At 36.8% G+C, this 22,597-nt stretch overlaps 2 protein-coding genes across 8 annotated transcripts in view; one reads left to right on the top strand and one right to left on the bottom strand.

Moving 5' to 3' along the window:
* The window catches only part of LOC139114632 (protein crumbs-like), a 61,894-nt gene extending 56,182 nt beyond the window's left edge, over positions 1–5,712 (top strand). For all 4 annotated transcript variants that reach the window (XM_070676462.1, XM_070676464.1, XM_070676465.1 and 1 more), the window contains one exon: positions 1,489–5,712. In XM_070676462.1, the coding sequence (XP_070532563.1) occupies positions 1,489–1,716 (228 nt within the window). In that variant the 3' untranslated portion in view covers positions 1,717–5,712. The remainder of the gene's footprint in view (positions 1–1,488) is intronic.
* Positions 5,713–13,275: 7,563 nt separating this feature from the next.
* LOC139114635 (divergent protein kinase domain 1A-like) overlaps positions 13,276–22,597 on the bottom strand; it is an 85,160-nt gene continuing 75,838 nt past the window's right edge. For all 4 annotated transcript variants that reach the window (XM_070676471.1, XM_070676469.1, XM_070676470.1 and 1 more), the window contains 2 exons: positions 20,401–20,508; positions 13,276–17,472 (listed from right to left, as the gene is read on the bottom strand). In XM_070676471.1, the coding sequence (XP_070532572.1) occupies positions 16,456–17,472; positions 20,401–20,508 (1,125 nt within the window). In that variant the 3' untranslated portion in view covers positions 13,276–16,455. The remainder of the gene's footprint in view (positions 17,473–20,400; positions 20,509–22,597) is intronic.

Genomic DNA, 22,597 nt, shown 5'->3' on the forward strand with positions numbered 1-22,597 from the left:
GAAGTGAACAAAGCCCTCCAATTTAAGCTGAAAGTAAGCAGTGTTTTCTACTTGGCTGATATTAAAATGCTCAACTTGCTAGTTTACGAGTGATATTTGACAAGTGACAATCACTAACAATCTAGCAAATGCTGCAGCACATATTAAAGAGGCACTCCCTCTTGGTAACATTTTTAAAACACATTTTTTTAATGCCAACGGTCGATATTTGACGTGGCGACTGCGTGCGGATCGCGAGATATCGATAAAAACATGTCCTCAAAAAAGTTAAAGTTTGAATTCCGGTGGCCCACCTGAATTCAGCTTCCGAACATAGAACGTTCGGCACTGGGGCCATTGTCAACTAAGCTATGGAGTACGAGTCTACGCTGACGCTGCTGTACGCCACAGCAGTACCACTCGCGTCGGTGAGCGGTCATGTCCCATAGGAGAAAGCCGAGTCCTACTGACTCGGCACTACTGACTCAGCAAAAAAACGAAAAACAAAGTTTGCTGATTCCACCAGAATTCGCATAGGTAACTAGCACAGATAGGTGCGGTTGATACATAGTATGCATAGTGGCCGCCGCGTGGTATGCGCGCATACCACACGCGGCGGCCGCTATGTATCGAACCATGCGTAACTGTGTGGCAGACGACAAAATGTAGTCATCAGAGGCAACTAATATTTTACACGTAAAAACTGATATCTATGTGGTATTGTTTAAAAATTTAATACAACTGATTGAGAATAATGAAAACGACAAAAACTAAGGAGAAGTTTTAAAAAAGAATTACCAGAGGTAAAGGCATTGATAAAGATGTATATAAAGTCACGTAGTAGGAGATAAATTAATTGCGTCATTCGAACGTTTTTTGACTCCTTAGAATATCGTCAATCAGCACAACAACACACTTTCGGGGATTTCGGGTCATAACCAGAAACGATCGTAAAACTTCGGGATGTGAAAAATACGCTCGGGAAATGACATGTTTTTATCGATATCTCACGATCCGCGCGGAGTCGCCACGTCAAATATCGACCGTTGGCATTAAAAAAATGTGTTTTAAAAATGTTACCAAGTGGGAGTGCCTCTTTAAGTGGAGCAATAGAGTTCACTTCCAATAAAAATATGAATGATAAACCCTGAGCCTCCCTAGTGTACTTCAGATTCTTGTTAAATAGCCATTAGCTTTTCATTGTAATAATAGTATTCTGTGTAAATATACTAGTCTCTCTAGTATCCTATGAAAGCTATAATGTTAACATACTCTGATGTGTGACAGCCTGTCTGATTAATTGGCTTGTAAGATCTGCTGACTCTCAGTGTTTCCGTACTATGAAACCACAATTGAGATACCAGCTATTCTATTTCTTTCCGCACACATCCGTCAGACTGAGCATGCTCAGTGTTCAGTGTGTTTCTCCACTTATCCTCTCCATCTTATAATTCACAAAAGAGTGTCTGTGGTAACTTCAGGGTTTTTTCCCAAAATATTTGATTTCAGATTGTACCAGAACCGGTGACTGAGGATAACAACCTGTTCCTCATAATCGGCGCTGCTTTGGGAGGGCTAGTCTTTATTCTCTTCATCGTTCTAGTGGTGTTCCTCTGCTCTGTCAGAAGCAAACGAGCCACACGAGGAACATACAGCCCAAGTCGACAGGAGATGACGGGTTCACGAGTGGAGATGGGCAACGTATTGAAACCACCACCTGAAGAAAGACTTATATAGTGCAATTCATTTTCAGGTTTATAACCATGAACTCTTCCTGTGGTGCATTTGGTGTACACTGGGGCATTTAAGAAATTCTGAAAGTCTCATGGATTTATAAGCTTTTTGCCCCTTGGACGATTATATTACCGCAAACAAGTTGTATGTATCATGTAACATAACACCAACTGGACTTCGGACAGGTATCCTGTTTTTTCCCCATAGTGCATCTTTGGTGATTTAAGATGTTACGTAAAGGGACCCTCAAAAACTTACAACCCAGTACTTGTGACAATGCTGTATTTCATCAATAGAGCAGTTGGGCAGCATTTTAGTGAAACATGGAGCGAGATGCATGCTTCCATAGCAATGACACCTGTTGATGCATCAAAACTACTAGTATTGCAGCATCGAGCATATTTAACCACCAACGCAAAATGCATCGGTCAGTTTTCACATAGCAAATCACCAATCTCAGATGACTCACTGTAAAAAAATTGAGCATCATTCACCAGAAATGCTGTGAATGAAAATGAAAACTTGATGATAAACCTTGAAAAATCTACCAATTACCAATACGTGCCTTAGAATCTTAACTCCCAAAATTTCAGATGGAATTCTCTGTTTCTGAGACATGATGTTATTAATATTCAATGTTTCAGTTCCAACAACAAGTATTTACAAAATCGTCTGATGACAGCACACTAAAAAGAAATGATTGTCTTTGAACTTGCAGTTACAATCACCTATGGCAATGAGTATTGCAGAATCCTACTTGATAGAATATTGACCTAGTAAGAGGATAAAAACACTGTGTGATTTTTTACAGAAAATTTTTTGCAATTTATCAGCATCAAGTTATTTAAAGAAATTTGTACAGCTCACACACTCTTAACCCTTGCCAACATGCTTGTAGAGGTTAGAGACATATTTATTAATCATGTATTTTGTTATATATATATGTTTATAGGAAAGGTTGGGTGGGTATAGAATGAAATTGGTTCACAGGGCTGGTATTTACAATCAATAACTTAGGAGATCCATTTCAATTGAATGAGATCAGAATCATGATGCTGAATTTATTACAAGCTCGTATTCATTTTCGCATTTGTATTCAAGTTGGAGTCAGTGAGAGTGATTGGTATTTGTAGCCCAGGTTTCAATTGAAAAAAACAAAGAAATAAACTTAACAAAAAATAAAATGAGTACATAAGCAAACATGATTCATCAATTGTTGTTAAATTCTCCCAGCACTTGTATGTTCTATCTCAACACCAGAGTGAGAATGAGATATAGATTTTTGAATAGTTGTTGAATCACAATTATGTTTAGTGGGACTTAAATTTCTAACAATTGAAAAGTAATGATCTTTTATAGCTGAAACTTGGGCTACAAATGACACTTGCTGTCAGTGACTCCAATGCAAATATGAATATGAATACGACAACAAAGACAAATATAACTTCAGCATCGTGTCAGAATCCACTGGTCTCTTGAATAAAACCGCCTAACTACTTTCAAATTTGTGACCAGTCAATGTGTCAAAGATAAGATATACTTACCTGTTACCTTTTCATGTAATTATTTGTCTTATATATGTTAATTGTTTCTGTCTTTAATATGTTCATGTGTTTAGAAAGTCTTATATGTGAATTGTACATTTTCATGGACACATTTTACTTCTGTTTATAGTAAGAAGTGGTTATGATACAGCAAGAGCTCAGTGCTCTGCTGTTGAGAACTCATCAATATTAAATTTTGGGCCGACTCGCAGCGATTTCGAAGCTGTTATCCAATTGGTTGGCAGAATCTTACCGTTATAATGAAATAATACAAATAAACTCCCTAAGTTGCTGTGAATAGTGACAATCGACCAATCAGATATAACCTTGCAAACACGCTGCGAGTCAGCCGTAAATTTTCTGTGGTTTTACAGTGTGGCCTAGGGGTGCCTCTCCTGGCCATATTTAGCATTATCCTGAGAGTCTCAATATTACCATACACTCTGGGAAATGCTAACAGCGTAAACACTGCAGTGAAAAACCAGCTCCCTTTGAAACTCAATTTATTACACTAAATTGTGTTAATTGACTTCTTAAAAGACAGTGAATATCTTATGAACAGAAAATTAATGAACTATTTAAGTTAATCACTTTCTAGAATAAATGACTTTTTCCTAATTTTGAATATTTTATGTTATCATTATCATTTATACAATATCAGCATTGTCACCTACCATGTATCAAAACCAGTCTATCTTGTTTAATGAATCTCTTCTCTTGTCTGTAGTTTCAGCTGAGAAATTTCAGAATCTTTCCTTATTTTCATCGTCATCAGTGGTCAAGTTTTGACCAAAATCATCACCATTCTGTTTGACTTCGACTGTGTTAAGTGTTGCATAGAAACCCACCTTTTGAAAGAACTTTGGTTTTTTCAAGTGTTGATGAGAATGGCCAGTCTGTACATGATGTGTATCTTGCCCGATCCTTTTCATGAAAAACATTTCATTTTGAGTGACGCCATCTCTTTTGTTGAAGAAACAAGTGTTCAAGTGGACCAAACAGTTAAAATCGCAATGTTCGGTAGATAGAAGCTCTATTACACATATACAAGTCACACTTGACACCTGTATTTGGTTTTTCTGTGAAGAATTACTGTACAATGCTATTTTGTAGTCTTCAACTCACCATTCCTTTCCAGCAATGCTGAGCTATATTATGATCACCATTGAAAAAAACTGAGCTACTTCTTTAATGGGATAATTTATATCTCTGATATTTTAAGGGCAAGTTTTGTAAAGAAAGTTGTATTTTTGTTACTTTTTTCTGCTAAAACTTAAAAGAACAATGGTTTCAGTTCAGTTCCTGTACATATGTCTTCTGTCCCTCTTGGTCTTCAGAATTTTAGGGGGACAATTGTTGAATGAGATATATTTGTACAGTTTTAAACTATTTATTGGCCTAGCATTTCCCTGAGCCTCAAAAATATACACTTGACATTAATGATAAAGAATTTTTCTTTGTAGAAACAAAAAAGTGGAGACAAGATCTTAAAGTATCAGTCAGCTTGTTCTTAAAAAACATGTAGCATGGCACATGATGCAATGTTTCTGATATAGCATGATGCACCATGCAATATTTTATGATATAGCATGGTGCACAATGCAATATTATGGATATTGCATGTTTCACAATGCATTGTTTGATATCGCATAGCATATAATGCAGTGTTTCCTATAAATAATATGTTACACAGTGGTGTGATATTGCATCACAAACGATGGAATAGTTCTGATAAAGAAGAGTATACAATACATTGTCTATGACATAGCACGGCACACAATGCAGTGTATTGGATCCAGCATGGTGCACAATGCAATATTGCGTATATTCCATGTTACACAATGTATTGTCTGTGGTATTCCATGGAACACCATACAGTGTTACTGTCTGTCTTAATTGTCATCTCGGCATATCAATTCAAAGCTACTAGTCAATGTGCCTTGAAGTACTGTAAACTTGACCTTGACCTTGAATTTGAATGGAAAAAAATACCTTGAGGTGATTTTACCAAATTTTCAGATTTCTGAAATCTATTTTTGTGTCATTGACCGACATGTTAAACCTTTTTAGAGTTTATAGGTTAAACTACTTTTGAATATTTCCTGATCTAACAAACCTTGATATCTCTGTTTTACTTGCATGTAATGATAGCTATGTTTAATAACCCTATTGACTTTGTTGTCTTTCCAATTTTAAAAGTTAACTCCAGGAAGGAAACGCAGTCTGTTACAACTCTTAAACTCTTACTGTTATTTTATTCCTGAATAAAAGAAATCCACTTCTAACCTGTACATAGCCTATGCAAATAAACAGTGGATCTTCGATGTTGATTTTTTGATGAATTTTGTATTTAGAAAAATGAATGTACCAGCGTGACAATTTTTTGAAACAATGTTATAAACTGCCACCTGATTCCATTTCAGAAATAAAATAAAATTTTGTATTTATTTGTAAATGTGGTAGTGTCTGTGTTTTTATTGAAGAATGGTTTTCTCAAAATGGATCCGCAGATTTAAAAATCTCCTTGATATTGATGTTTCTCATAACATTTGAAAAAAGTTTTTAATAACTGTGTGATTCCAAGTTGCATCAAATCATAACTTGTTCCATTGCTTGGGTGAAGCTGTTCTTTCAGGTATCAGATATTGTAAACATGAGTTTTGTGACGTTTGTCATGAGAGAGAGAGGAAAATTATACCTTGACAAGATGTGAGAAATCAGTCACGAAGTTTGACAAGATATGTCTCACTGCTACTCCTTGAGTTGAAATATCGTGTCTCTAAAATATCAAATGTGCACATGTAAAGTATAACATGCAAATCTAAATCTGCAGTGTCTGACTTGTCTAAAATGTCAACGACAGAGATCGTTTTAGTGAGTTTCCAGACAGTGTTGACAATTAGCTAACGGTTTCTGCACATTTCACAATTTAGGAGTCTGACAATGGTACAGAACGTAATATATGAGCTGAACCTCACGTACTTTACACAAAAGACCTGACATGATATTCTAAATCTGTATGTTTGGCATGTTAGAGCCCACCTTTTATGAGGCAAACCAACATGTACTTTGCAGACCTGAAGTGTGTTGATTCTAATCTGTCTAAAACATCTGAATCGCATCTCTCTGTCAGCATGTTTGATGGTTTTCACTCCACTGTCTGAAGACACTCTTGAGCTGCATATCAGACACATAAGACCTTAAACTCTTAAGGATGTACGATCGGAAAAATATAAGCGTACTGCGCCGATTCCGCGCAGAAATGTATCCTTAGTAACCACGCGCGCATAGTGACTTTCGAACGTTTTTGCGTTGTACAAAATGTCGTCTGCAGGTAAAGGAAAATCGCGCCGAGAAAATGTTCAGCGTGCCCTCAAAACACGCTGGAAGGTACGAGAATTCAGCAAAGAGATAAAAAATGCAACATGGCCGTAGCCTGTACAGCGTAAGTCAGAAGTGTGACGTCTGATTCGCTATTCGTGGTTATAATTCGAATGATAGTGTCGCTAGTAGACCTACCGGAGTACCGGAGAATGGAAGAATGGCCGTCACATTGTCCATTTGCGGATGCGCTATTTTTGCGGGTTGCGGGCTGCGGGCTGCGGGGTTGCGGGCTGCGGGCTGCGGGTTGCGGGCATGAAAAAATGTGTGATTTTTGGTATCATTTTCGCTAGTAGATAGAATAAATGCTAAAATAGTATCTAGATGTATTTGTTTATGGAATAAAAGCCGTGAACTTCTTGAATAATGCCGTTATTTTAGCTTACATCTGGTTAAAGCACCACCAACGTCAGAATAGTCCATTTCCCATCCACATTCGCCGTTGCACAGCGCACTGCCGATCGAAGCTTTCGAAATGATATGACTGAACACGGATGAGTATAATATGAACACAAGACAGATTTCACAACAACTCGCTATATTAACTTTTTATGTAATGATTAGGACGGATAGTTTAAAAGTAAGTTTCTGATCGTTGACAGCACAGATGAACTGGGAGATGAACTTCGGTTCGTTGAAACTCGACACGCCTAATAATTTGTTACTTTTTCATAGAATGCCATGCCCTTCTCACACTTCAGATTAGTTCAACCGCCGATAAAAGCACAATTTTCAGAATCGTTTTCAATGCCGTTTAAAATTATTTTATTGTGTGAACACGATAATAGTCCTAGGAAACTTTTCATAGTCACGCTGGATCTAATGCATATGGAGCGACTATCATGCTGCAGGTGCAAGTCATAGAATATGTTCATGATATTAGGAGATACACAATTATTGAGAGCTGCAGAACACAAACTCATCCAAAAATATTCCTATTAGATCGATTCCTGAAAATAATTCAACGCACCGGACGTGTTTTTCCCGCTGAAATTCTCGCGTAAAATGTTAGCGGAATGTCCAGTCTGCACGATAACCCGGATTTTGATGTGTGGCCGGTACCAGCAATTTGATTGGGTATTGGAGGGTGATTGGCATGTGCGACATCATGTCAGAAACCATTTTCTTCATGGGTGGGTTCACCCACTAAGCTATACATAGCAATTAATATTCGTTATCATACGAAGATATTCTACAATAATTTGATATTGTTTGTAATTTATTCAATAATAATAATTATTTCTTGATGATTTGAAAACGTTGACAACCTCAATATGCACGTGTTCTATGACAGTTAAATTTCCCACCCTGTGCATAAATGGTTGACACTTCGACGAGAGTTGACCGATGTCGATGCTATAACATCAAAACAGAAGAACAGAAACTCACATGGTTCTTAAAGTTACGGATCAAATTTAAAGCTAATTATCTTTCTACGGTAGAAATGAAGATGGGTACAAAAATGGCTTTCCTAGAATAAACCTAGATTGAAAGGTCTAAATGTCGCGATCACATGAACTTCCCGACCGGTCCAACTACCCGTCGACTGCCGTACTGACTGTCAAGATTCGATGTCTAAACATCAAAGAGCTGCTGTGTACCAGACCCCAAAGAGTACTACCATATTTATAGAAAGCTACAAAATATGCGTCTGTTTTTACTCACAATGACTCAATCCTGTCTCAAAGCTGTTGTCATCAATATATATTTGGAGCGCAAATTTCCTGACGGGCAGTGTTTGGATGCGGATACGATCATCGTTGTATGGACAATACCATCAATGATCGTTGACACTGGATGAAAAATCGACGGCTGGGACAACTATTATTTTGTTTGGTTTCATAGAGAGTAATGGGCTCTGGTACAGAGAATCCGACTGATTACAGATATTAGAAGGTAAAGTTCCTGTCGGGCAGTGACGGGCAGCAGTATGACCCCTTCTCATCGAACGCTTGAAACACTGCCTGCGATCGCAGACCAGTTGCATCGACAGAAATTTTAGTTGTCAGGATTTTTTTTCAACAAATACGGGCTACCACAAGTTTACCTCTGAATGCAGTTGTAATTAGCAACATCTACTACATTAATAAAGAAAATGAGCTCATACGCCGACGAGTTCTTCCGTATTGTGCAAGTTCCGTGCGTTTCGAGTGTCTCGCCAGTGAGTCAAGCATTCATGAGCGAATAAACACGACAGCTCATTATGCATGACCTCATTATGTCTAGACTCTAAACCAATAGGCACAGCTCTGAGATGTCATATGATACTATTCATGAGCATTTGTTTACAACATATGCGATTTTCGCGCCACGACGTTAGCCTTGGTTTCTTGATTATTTACGCCTATTTTACCTTATTAAGGCATAGCTGATGAGTCATACTTTGAGGGCAATAATAATCGGCTAATCTGCATTCAAGAAAGTGGTAAGGGATTGGCTAGTACCGCGCTTCGCGCCCTAATGACTGGAATTTGACGTGTGTCAATCAATAGTTTTCACTGAAAGTTACTCAAAATCGTGTCAATCAGAGCAAGTACCGACGAAGGGGCAAGCCCCGATGACTAACATGAAGCTGTATGTTGCCAGGAGTAAACCATTGCCGATTGGAGAGGTTTGCATTCCTCTGACGGTACTTACGTTGGAACATAATCGGCTTGAAAATTTAGGGTTTTTCATTGTTTCGCTCAAAAGTTTACAGTGCTGAGAACACATTTTAACGAACAACAGTAAAAATTAATCATTTTTAAATAATGAGTAATACCTCAAGGCCTTATTTTTCGTACTAAATTGTCTACATGATTTTTAGACCAAAAATTACAAAGTTTCAAAGAGAGGTCCTGTCAACCCCACAGAAAATGTACCCTCCATATCTTCGTGCAGTGAGGTCACCAGCCGAGCGAGCGGGACTCTAGCACCCGTTTACAGTATTGTGGAAGCTATGCCAAAATTGACACTTGCAGCCTTTTTCAAGCAGCGTCGTCCTCAACAGCAGGATTATGCCACAAAATTGACAAAATTTTCATATTTTGCCCTATATTCACACACGTGAATTCGCTCCATTTCAGCCGACGATCGCGTGCCTAGTGCCCAGATGATTTTATTTTACGTTTATATTGACAATGGGGTACGTTTAATCTGCATAGTTTGGCGATTGACTTTAGACCAAAAATTACAAGTTTTGAAAGTTGATTTCGTTCAAAATCAAGTAATTTAGCTACCCGATTGAAAAGTGATAAAATTATATTTTAAAATATGTATATTGCCAAAAGATTTGTCGACAATATTCTTCAGACCTATAGCCGACACTTACCATCTCAAAAACAGTAAAAATATACCTTACTTTATGAGAAACCGCATCTTTATTTTGGGGATATTGCTGGCTTTTGTTTTCTTTTAATGACGCCACTGAAAGACGCCATTTTTGCCGATATTACACGTCATGCAATGGTACCGGAAAAGCCCGGTCGTCGTGCAGACTGGTCGTTCTCTTGTCGTGACCTCGGTTGAACCGAAACGGCAAAGTAAGCTAAGTCCATTGTCGTACGTCTTTTTCTTTTTAAAGATTTCATGAAAAATACACGGCATTTAAATACACAACAATTCTACGCTTTTGAAGTCAAATCTTTCCTTACACATTGCATTTAAGTAGGCATTGTTTAATTTTCTGTATGCGTTGCCCAAGAACCGAATTGTGAATAGATGCATTACAAAGAATTTACTTCCTATGGCCTGATACTAGAAATGTAACAATTTTCATTCCGCGATAAGTGGCGACATTTTCGAGGCGCGAATTTTTTTTTGTCAGTCTGGTATTATTTCTCACTCCACATCCATGGCAAGAAAGAAAAGTGATTTCAGATCCCAAATTATTTGTGATGGCCAGGCAGCTCGGAACAAATAAATTGGTCCTCGGAATCGCCGCTTTTTAGTTTAGCAGATTTTGATTTTTTTTCAGAAACATGACGTATTTTCACCCACTTGGTATGGTCTTGTTATAGCATCTTTAGTCCAAAAAATCAATTTTACAGCATATATGTTTTCAACAGCCTTCAAATGTACAGTATTATGTTAAAATACACAATATGGAATATGTTGTGTTTCATTAATTTTGACCATCTTGACCTGATGTTGAAAATATGGACTTGGCAGGAAAAGGGATACTGTACGATAGACCTGATCATGATTATTGATAATAGACACCTTCTAAAGGTTTTATTCTTATATACTAAATGCCATATTACATATATTAGAAATCTAGCCATAATTCTAAAAACCCGCAGCCCGCAGCCCGCAACCCGCAACCCGCAGCCCGCAACCGCAGCCCGCACTTTAGCAGATACCGTCGATTTGACGTGAACTAGCCGGAAAATCTTGACACTTGTGTCAGTTGTGGGCTTGCCTTTACGATTGTCATCGTGTATTGGAGAAACGCCAAGTTCACGGCCTCGGCTCCTGGCTCCACGTAGTGTGTGCAACTTACTAATAGCCTGCAGCGAAGTCAACCATATCCCCACCGATAAGCGTCACGGCAATAATATTACGGCGATTTTTTGTATGCTGTATTAATATATAGACTCTAAAAAGTAGAAGAACCCTAAAAGTCTTTGCTTTGTTCTGTCATTTCTCTCTCATTAAAGTTTAATGGTAGGATTGAATAGCGCTGTTCACGGTTACAGGTTTGTTACTAAATATAGCTGTACGCGCGCGACATCGGACACGCAGCTTGAAATGCGGACAAATTTTATCAATGTTGCACGCGTGGCTGTTTTTGCAGCTCGTACTCAGAGTCGTGAATACGTTTTTTAGTATTCACTGTTACACTAGCAGTCGCCCTCTGAGATGTATTTTCGTCGTTCTTGCATGCGTAATTTTCAAAAGCGTAATCTAAAAATGCGGACAATATTTATTTTTGCATATTAATGAGAGAACAGTGACGTAAAACTGTGACGGCCCTATTATGACCATGTCTCTTTCGCCGGTAGCGCAGAGGAGCTTGGGTAACCGAGACTAGCCTGGACAGGGCCACTGCAGTTAGCCACGGCAGGTCAGCAGCATTTGAAGAGCGCCCTCGCGCGACGAACCCGGGAGAGCATGGTTTATCGCCAAACCTGTAAATCCTAGTTAGATTTTGCAAAATTGTGAAAAATCGAGCTCGGTGACCCACTAAACAAAATGTGGTTTTGAAAATTCACAAAAAAGTGCTATTATTTGGCCAAAGTTTGAGAAAATTGACATTAGTAGAAACTATCAATAAATTAATAAATTACCCTCTCCCATTCCTAAAATTTGGGGCATATTTGTCGCAATTTTGGTTAAAAAATATATGTGATGACTTTTTAAACTCAATTTTAATGTAAGTAAAATCTTCAAAGTAGCTTAGGTTTATAATTTCTTTATTCTTTTACAGTGTAAACGTGAAAATGCAATCATTATTAAATATGAAAATGATGACCTGTTTTATTGATTTTTAGTGATTTTGTGAAAAACCGTGAATTTTTAATGTCATTTTGTAAAAAAACAAGCGCGGTGACCCCATGTTTTTTTCCCAGTTTGGACTATTCACATGTGTAGGTATTCAAAACTCCCCATTTGAAAAAATTGACATTACTTTTACTTTTTCCGATCGTACATCCTTAACACACACATGCAAGGCAACCCTATCTACAAGCCCCATGGGCTTCGTCCCCGTGACTTAGATCAACTTGTATTGCTCTGTTAAATTTCATAAATGTTAACCAAAATGATAATCATAGTGAGCAAAACACCAAGATAAAAAAGAAAAGTATTTGGCAGCACTGATATTTTCAGAAAGTTTTTAGCTTTGGTATTACCTCAATGTAATGTGCGCCCTCAACGGTCATATGTAGAATCATTCAGCTGGTGAAAAAAAAATGCATGAGGTCACTCCAAAAAGGTGGTGTAGGCCTTTGCAAAACGAACCCAATTTCTGAACATAGCAATTCTTAACAGATGACTGATGAATGTGAAGTAACAAAGATGACCCAGGTCAACAAGACCTGGAAAATGTACGATGGTTGAATCTGATAGTCATATCTTTCATATTCTCTATGCAGTTCAAAATATGCCGGAGCAACATGCATGTCAACCATCATCTTCTGCATGTATCATATCATGCCGTCCTCAAGAGTTTACTCATCCTCAACATCATATTTTCACAATAAATCAGATTTCACTCTGTAATATAAAAACTACTCACGTTCAGTCTGAACAGAACTGTCTCAAGTCACAATCTTTCGAGTGGTACTAGAATTCAGCATGAAAGAATTTGACAATTATCAGATTTACAAAGGAATACCGGTGTGCTCATTTATGCCCCAACTGTCTAGGTGTTGTACGTGAGTGCAAGCAGTTTATTAACAAACCATGCAAAATATTGCTGCTGTGACAAACTACTCAAATTGTTTCCAAAAAGGAATGGCAAGCTCTTTTAGAAAATTCATTTTTTTCAAATATTATATTCTTTCCTTTATAAATACACTTTTCTTTCATTCTTTTCAGAGAACAAATATCATATACTTTAAAGCAGAAAGCACAGACACACTGAGCACCCTCGCCCGCCCTGTAGGGCAATCTGCTTTGATGCTTCAGTTGAAAAAAAGAGCACAGACAATAGAAATATAACTATTTTGCCGTCTGGCTTTATTTACACCTTGGAAGCCTTACATACTGCATACCATTCCACGTCAAATGTACAGTCTTGAAAAATTCTGAGAAAAATGGTTCAATTCGGACATTTTACAGTGATCAGTTGGGTAATTCTTGGGCTGCAGGTCACCATGGTGATAGGACACAAGAGAACAGTGGAAATACAACTTGAGATAAGAAACAATCTGCCAGGTTTCAACGGACAGAATATGCAACCCTACTGTTTTCATCACAAGACAAAAAAATAAACAAGCTGGATACTTTTCCAGGTCAATGTACAGATAAATAACATCGAGTTATTTTGTGTCTGAAGACAGTAAAAGAAAACAACGGAGAAATGGAACAGTACCAGATGTTAAACACTGGCAGGCCTAAATCAGCCACCAAAATTATTTGTTGCATGCAAACACGTTGGTGGCGCTCTTTATTCAATCCTCTATTTATCTGCACTTCTTGCCTTTGTCAGAAAAACCAAAACACTGTGAGACTGTCACCCTTCAAAACAATAAATATCACTACATGATTTGTGTGGCATTTTGTCTTACTGATATTTGATGTAAACAAGTAATTTTTGTGAAAAAAAAAAGTTCTCATGCATGACCTACTATTGTACATATCTCATCATTGAACTAAATTTTAGTTAACGATTTCACACTCTAGGCACCGACATACTTTTATGAAAAAATCTAAAATTTCACGTTTATGAATCAGAAACTTTGATTAGTAAAATGAGAGAAAGACAAACAACAAAAATTTTATCAGTTGCAGGCGTTGGTCACTCATTCTCTGGAGGAGTCAGTAAGTATTTTTTGAAACATATGAATATTCAGTCTTCCTGAATACCAATAATGACATCACAGTAATCTCATTAATCTCATTAATATGTAAAAGAATAAATATTCAAGTGAAATATCTTACAGGACTTTTGAAAATGATGTGTTCAAGACTCATGAAAATTACGCTTTACAACCATCAATGTCATGAAGAAGATCAAATAATAATATAACACATTGTGGTTCAATACTACAAGCGGTCGCAATAATGTTAAACACAGGCGTGAAACCCAAAAATTTTGTATGAATTTCTCCTAGCTGCAGTTATACTGTGCACAAAATTTCAAGTTACGGACTTATTTACTCCGTCTATCGATAATGATCTATTCAATAACTTTGACCTCAACTCTTTGAGTGCTGTAATTTTCTCCAGCCAAAATTTAAGTGCAAAATTTTACCAATTTTTATCAATTTTTCTGTAATTTTTTGATAATTTTGGACCAAATGGACACCACATTTCATTGGCTATAGTTTTTTCTCAAAATTATGTCAAAAATCTGAGAAAGATTGACTTGGGTTTATTTTATAAAGGGGACAAAAATAGACTCTCAAGCGCTTGAAGGAAAATACTCTTTCATTCCCATTTTCTTATACAAAAGTCAACTTTATCAGAGAAGCCATTAAACGGAGTAAGACCAGTGTGTTGTAATAATCAGCGGAAATTTTGCTGAAACTAAAGTTTTCAAACATGGTGGTTTCAATTGGGTTCGAACTCATAACATACAGCACCAAGTCGCCTGGCAGAGAAGCAACAGACAAAATCTCCAATCTCAAAAAAAAATTCTTTCTTGTGTATCAGTTCTTGTCCAATGATTCAAATGAAAACGATTCATATGCCGCACAATCAGAAAACTGAACACTGCAATTTTACAATTTTTATCACGTTTTTTAATCGTGTTATATCGTCATACTTGCTCCTTTAACTTGCCACGAAACACAAAATTGATTTTTTCAGTCACTTTCAACAAGTCTGCATGGAAGCTTTAAATCCCATCATGTACCTGGAATTTAAATTGTTTTACCCAATTGGTCTAGATGATTTCATTTCAAGTTCTACAGGAAACTAGTATTTTTTATGCATTGCGTTTTATCGGTGAATCAAAATGTAATGAAAAATCTGACACAACACTGCCGTTACGTAGACCTGCAAATACTACTTTTTCTGTGTCAAATTTTTTCTCATACTGAAATTTGCATATTATTTTTGAGTTTCTTTAACCCTTTCACCGCCAGTTCCCTGTATACAGGTCCAACTTTACCATAGAAAACAATGTATTTGGGACAAACCATGGTGGTGAAAGGGTTAAAGTATGATCTTTTGAATTTCATTTTGAGTTGCACTTCAGGTTTAAATTGATTTATGTCAAAACATTCGGAGTAGTGTATATATTACCTGTACAATAAGAAATTCTGTGTGAGATATTACAGTAACAGCCTAAACCCAACAAATTTTTTATTCAACTCAGGAGAATAGTTCTCTGATGTAAAAATGGATAAAACTCATCAAAAGTACATATTGGTTTCACAAAAGACGATTTTCCACAGTTTTGTAAAATAGTGATAAATATTGGTAGAGAACTTCAAACTGCAAAGAAGAGAGACACACAACTTAATGAAGAATGTTACAGCAACTTAAGACTAGGACAAATTTTCACAATCCTTAAGACCTTTTTTCTCTGTTTAAAGTCGAGAGACTATATCTTGGAGAGAATTCAGTACACCTGAAGAACAGTGCCTGTGGGCCCAGTTTTTGTAATGAAAATACCTTGGTTTTCTTAGTGGGCCCTCCCACGGCTTTGTGCAATGCCTGGACCCCCTGGGATAAGTCAATTTGTAAAATTCATGAGTGTTGACCCAGTACTCTTTAGTCCTACTGCAAACTAAGATATCTAAAATACCGGACAAACTTTGGAAAACTATGATACACACCCTCTGTTTGAATATCAATGGGAATAACATATAGGAAGCCCTGTTGGAAGTTATTAACAGACAGGATAACATGACATACAGAAAGAACACCATAAAATTATTAGTAAAATGAAAGTGATGAAAAAACTCACCAGGCAATGAGATGAAGTTTTTTTTCACCTCTACAGTTATACTCATTTCTATACATCTGTTGAAAAGATGAATTTAAAAGATTTCATTTTTTCTTGAAAAATAGTTTGAAAGGAATTACAAAATAGTTAAGATGTTTGGATACTTTTTTTACAATATGTGACACTACATGGCCAAAAAACGGGAAAGGCATTTGGGACGTGATCCATCTCTGGCGGTAAAATGTTTAAAAAATGGACTTATTGCATTTTGATTGGCTGTTATCTGCTCTTTTTGTTTGGAATGTAACCAAATTTTTCATTGGATATTTGTTTCCATAGGGTACTCTTCAATGAGTTCAAAACCAAGGAGTGTTCGAGTTGAATGTCTGAATTCTTGCTGGCGTCAAGTGCAAGACACTTTTCTAGTTCCTCTTCCAGTTCCAGTTTGACGTCCTTGGGCGCCCCTCTCAGAAGGAACATGTGCAACAAAACACAGACTTTCTGTAAGTTTGGATGCACAACTTGCCCTGTACACTGATGCGTGTTGTGATCGCATATGGTGATACAGTTCTCAGCATAGCTGCAGTCAGTGTTCTGGGTGCAATGGCGCTCTCTCAACACCTGTTCCAGCGTGGTCTCAGGCACAAGATTTGCAAAATTGATGACTTTCACCTCATGCTTCTCCGTGAAGCCGATGCTGTGTTCCGTCAGGTCGCACATGTACAAATTTCCATTCGATCCGTGGAAAATTTCCTCAATGAATTCAAGCATTCCCACGGCAATGTGGGCTTTCTGAGGCCACGTCGGTGTGAACCACTGATCGATGCTTTGCTTGTAACTATTAGGCACAGCCATGTTGATCACACCAGGCAGTTCAACGCCGTAAACACGGTCCACCATTGCTTCTTCCACTATGAACATATCACCACAGAATCCTTCTAGCTTTGGAATATGATCGCTGTCTTTCAGAACCATCATCATGAAAAACTCACTATTTTGCAAGAGCGCCCACATCGTCTTAGCTTCAGCTAGCGTCACCTTGCCATCGTAGTTGATATCAGCGACATCGATTATACGAGTCATCAAGTCCGTGTAGTCACCGTCCCCAAGCCTACGCTCTAGATACGCTTTCAGCATGACACGGAAGTCATCCATGGAGCTTCCCTTCTCCGGTTTGTTATAGACTGCCTCCCTCACCATGGGATCTTGGCTCAAAAATTTTTCCATATTGTGTTTGATGATGATGTGCTTTGGATTTTTCTTGGGCTCTGTAGCTTTGATATACCCTGAGTAAACCTGTGTGAAAGGACAAGCAATCAAGATTACATATTTCACAGTGACTGACTCAGATGTATGTTCTTCTAAAGTTAAAGACACCGTTAGGTTACTCCTGATGACCAAAATGACATACAATCCTCGGGGAAAATTCTACAGTCACTGTAGCATGTAACATGGTGTCATTTTACTGTTGCCACCGATGGCAGATAACAAGGCATTGACATTTCTGCAAATTTTGTAAAAGCGATATGGAATAAACAGCTCAAAATCTTGTGTCTTGCTCATTCACTGTATGCAGTTCTGAGTTTTTGTCACAAGGACAATGATGGTAATTTTACTTTGCTTTTGTTCTATAAATCATCTCAGCATTCTTCTATCTAGAATATATAAAAATCTAAAGTACTTAAAAAATATTGCCAATAAACTTGTGTACAATGCCATTATTGAGGAATGAATTGTACTCAACTAAATTCAGTTGTCAACGATAACATTTTGTGATTGCACACATATAACAGCTGTGTTGACAAATTTGAATATCATTTATTTCAACAGGATCTTAGTAACTGTACTTTGCAGACATAACAAACCATTGGAAAACACATAAAGGTGCAGCCAGTAGAGCTCTCAGGGCAGTAAAATAATACTGTCTTTTGCTCTGCCAGTCATACCAAAGTCATTTTTCTTGGTATATCAATGCACTCAAACGGTACAATTGCAGAAATGTTATTGTAGTTTTCACTCAGTTTTCCCCTGGGTACTGTCCAGTGCAGACAATATTAAATCTACCTTCTCAGCCTTACATTCCAGTGCTGAGCATACTGTAAAAACTACTAACTACATCCCCATCAGAATGCATAAAACAAGGTTATGAAAGTTCAAGGTTGCTTTTAATTCAATTACTGGTAGATCTGATTTTGAACAAATTTTGCTGAAAATAATTTTTCACAACCCTTAAAATAATGTCATTATCGGACTTCCTATCTGGAGTAATGGATGATGAACTATGACCTTTGACACATGGCCATCCATTACCGGCTTGCAATCAAATTATAGTACCAGCTTTGACCAAACAAATCTAATTGTAGTGGATCAACTTCAACCACATTCCATTAGAGTTGTTCTGCAATGCTACTAGTCTATGTTGTAAACCACATATACACAGAATTTTGCTTTTGTCTGTCGAGTAATTCAAATTTTGAAATGTGGGTGTGTTTCCTGCAATTTGCAGGCAGATTACACTGACAGAAGCGGATATTTACAGAGCAATGGGTGTCACAGCTAAATTGATGCAGCCAAAGATTATTATGACATCCCTACTCACACTAGTGCATTCAAAGCAACAGGAAAAGTGTGCTATGACTGCAGATACACCAAAGAGTGCCTGAAGGAGATAGATCTGTGGTTCTGCTTTTAGAAGTCTGGTTCTGCTAATCTCACGATTCTTGCTATGAGGGATGAACCAGCATCATTCAAAGATGTCCAATTATTCGCTGGTGCCTGCACACAGAACAACTCAAGCTGCTATGAATTCTCCTGTTTTCCATGTTTGCAAAGACTCAAGCGAAAGCCTACTCACTGGTCTACCAGTCAAATTTCCAAAATTTCACAACTTTGCTGGTTCCATCGAGATTATTATTATATAATTACTACTTGACATCAATTACAAACGTGTACCTGACACCTATTAGGTTCTGTGTGGCTCTGATGAAAACTCAGAATTCATTGCGGTGCAATTTCAAACTTGTGATCACTGTTTGTTCCAGGTATCATTGACATGGAGGGCAATTAAGATACGCTGTTACTGCAATTCACATTGTAAACAAGAACAACAAATGTGGACGGCATTTGAAAGAAGATTATTTTTTTCATTGTACATCACAAAGAATACGCTATTGTAATCCTTTAAAGCAATACGGTGCAAAATATATGCTTGCATTAATTCTTGGTGTGGATGGGGACACTGTCAACTGAAGTAAAAATCTGCATTATCAAGCATTTGAATTGTGGATACTGCCCAGATGTCAAAATACAACAAACTAGAAATTGACCTCAATTCACTGTAATATCAGGACATGAGATAATTACTGCACAGCATTGAAAGATCATGTCATCCAAATGCCTATCAAGCCAAAAAAGTGATAAACAATATTTTTTCTCCCAAACAAACCTGTGGATATTCATAAATTCAGGTATTAAGACAATATGTAATGGTATATATTTTCTCCATCATTAAATATGGAAATTCATAAAACTTTAAGTGGATAGGCAAACTATCGACATACATATTCATATTCATAAATTTTAGTATTCAGACAAACCATCTGTGTACTATTTTCTCTTTGAATTGTCATAATTTGGATATTCGTATATCAATGTATTTATTTTTCTGTAATCTTTGTCATTTTGGTTTTCTGTCGCACCAAGGACCATGGAAAATGTTGGCTTGGCATTTTATGGCTCTTACCAACAGCATTATCACATCTTTATTTTGTTAGAATATCGATCGTTTTTATTTAAACCTCTGAGTGCTGTAATTCTTCTCACATAAGTTTTAGTGCAACATTTGACCAATTTTAATGAATTTTTCTGTAATTGTTAGGTAATTTTGGAGCAAAAGGACATAACTTTTCATTGGCTGCAATTTTTTATCAAAAATTTACGAAAAAACTGAAAAGAAATGGTCTTGATCTGAAAAAAATTGTCTGCGTTATATTTTATGAAGGTGACAAAAGTTGGCTTTGGCACTCATATACCTGCATACCGCTTCATTATACCAGTAAACAATTTTTCACTATCGTACTGTTGATAATATACAATCACAGAAATTTAGTTTATCACCACAATAACTCTCATAAAATGGAAGGCAAAGAAAGCTTTGCCTGATTTCATTTCATAGTCATGGCTGAAATTGCTGTATTTCAGTCAGAGAGTAAACTGTGACATTACCTGCTGTGATGGAAGGTGTGATAGGCATTTGCTGAAGATAATAATTTTGGTTTCACACAGTTCCTCACACAGTGAGCCTGTAATAACACCTTTACGATAACGGTCACACTGCAATGAAAATGAAGAGAGAGACAAGAATAACAAATGCTGATCAATATAACAACAACGGCAGGATATACTAGTCTATCAATTGATTTTTTCATATGAAAGTGGGGCAATATTCAGAAGTGCTACATATGTTGGCACTGCTGTATATGTTTTTATACGAGAATGCCATGCAATCAGTCTTGAAAAAACTTACCAAGACATAATCAAAGGGAGGGAATTAGGAAGATGAAATAATGTAATCACCGGGGCAAACAAATGAAATTACAAAAGAACAAAGAACAATTTACAAACAAATAAATAATTATCACAACAGTTATCATAATCGGATAAACTGAAAAGCATGTAGATATGTATGGCAGTGTTGTTGTGAAACTTCTAATCACAGTATGCAATCAAGAAGGGATTCTCTTTTCCATCTCTGTTTTGCGCTATCATTTATAACTCTGTGAGTCTCCCTTTCTTGCTGTTTCTCTGGTGTAACTGACGCTCTTTGTCTCCTGTTTGAAAAACATAAGTCTTACAACAAAGGCTAATACAGTAAAACCCCTTTAGGGATGGTAGAGAGATGAGAGGAGTTCCAAAACAGAATCAGTGCCTGAAAGGCACAACTCTTCACAATTGTTAAATAGAGCTATCATGTCTTTCTGTTCAAAGTGTGTATGTTGTGTTAACTGTTGTTTGTTACTTTCTGATTCTATTGTTCTCTTTACTATTGTTTCTTGTTTATTTATTTACTATTGTTTCTTGCTTAAATTGTTTTCTTCTAACATTCAAGAACCATGACAGTGAGGCTTTTTCATTTTTCTTTACTTTTCACTGTTGTAAACAGTTCAGATTGAGCCCTGACGTCCCCTTTGGTGTTTTTTCTGACAGTGTTCTTGCAATCTCAACTATGTGAGTATGTCTCATCATTTCATTTTCATACCGGTTCTCACATTGATGAAATTGCTTGGTAAAGCCATCAAACAGACCATCACAAACATCCCAATCAACACAATGCTAAAGGACAAGCTAATAAGATCATTTCAATATAAAACACATGATTTGAAAACATAACTCCCAACAGCACTTATTTTCATTTTATGTATTGGGTGAATTTTATCTAGTACCATTCCGCAGCTAAGGCAATTCTTTCAATAATATTATAAAAGTACTTATAAAGTTTAGAATGGTGTATACCTAGTATAGTCTGCTATGTTATTTTGTATGTGCACTGATCAATAGTTCTTTTTTCACAATCATGGCTTTCAGTTGAGTTTACTGTACTCATGTACATTACATATGCCTTCTGGTACATCAGATTCAGAACATGGGTTGTATCTTATTGGTACAAAATGAGGTTTTAGATTGATGACTTTGAATTGTACACTCAAATTGTATGCACTGTGGCTTATCTGAAAACCTGTAAGCATCTAGAATGTAATAAAGAAATGTTGAAATTATAAAATTATTGACAAGATCTTGTTATTAAGAATGACCGAAATCCAGACTGGCCTAAGGTTAAGCTGTTTTCAGAATGGCATGATACAGATTGGAAGTGAGTGTGAATGAGATGTCACTCATTTTAAGGGAATTTTCTAGAGTTGAGATATAGTGTCATATATATTATTCAAATTGAGTGATGTGGCAGCATAGTTGATAAATCTGCAGATCACTGCTATTTACCCTGCGTACACAAGTACTGGATGATGTAGTCGCAACTTAAATCCTCAAAGTTTCATAATTTGGTGAATGGTTACAGATGAAGACAAAATATCAGACCATTTGCAATGAAAGACAGGGATGGACGTCTTTCTTAATGATAAATTTTCTGTAAGTTAAAGTGATGGATGAAGCGAAACACCTGAAAAAGTTATAAATTTCCTGAAAATATATGTTTTGTTTAGGGATTGCAGTTTATACAGCTTGTCAGGTTGTTATTTGCAGAGGGATCACTCAACAGGAAATAATCAAGAGACTTTTGAGAAATCTATCTTTTGATTGCTCAAACAGCTAACCTGGTAGATTTACTGTAAACTATTAATCAGTGAAAATCTGTCTATATAAAATCATTTCATTGCATGATCATTTCAATACGTGATATTTCTTC

The sequence above is a fragment of the Ptychodera flava genome, chromosome 16 (assembly GCF_041260155.1).
Source record: "Ptychodera flava strain L36383 chromosome 16, AS_Pfla_20210202, whole genome shotgun sequence".
Taxonomy (NCBI): Eukaryota; Metazoa; Hemichordata; class Enteropneusta; family Ptychoderidae; genus Ptychodera; species Ptychodera flava.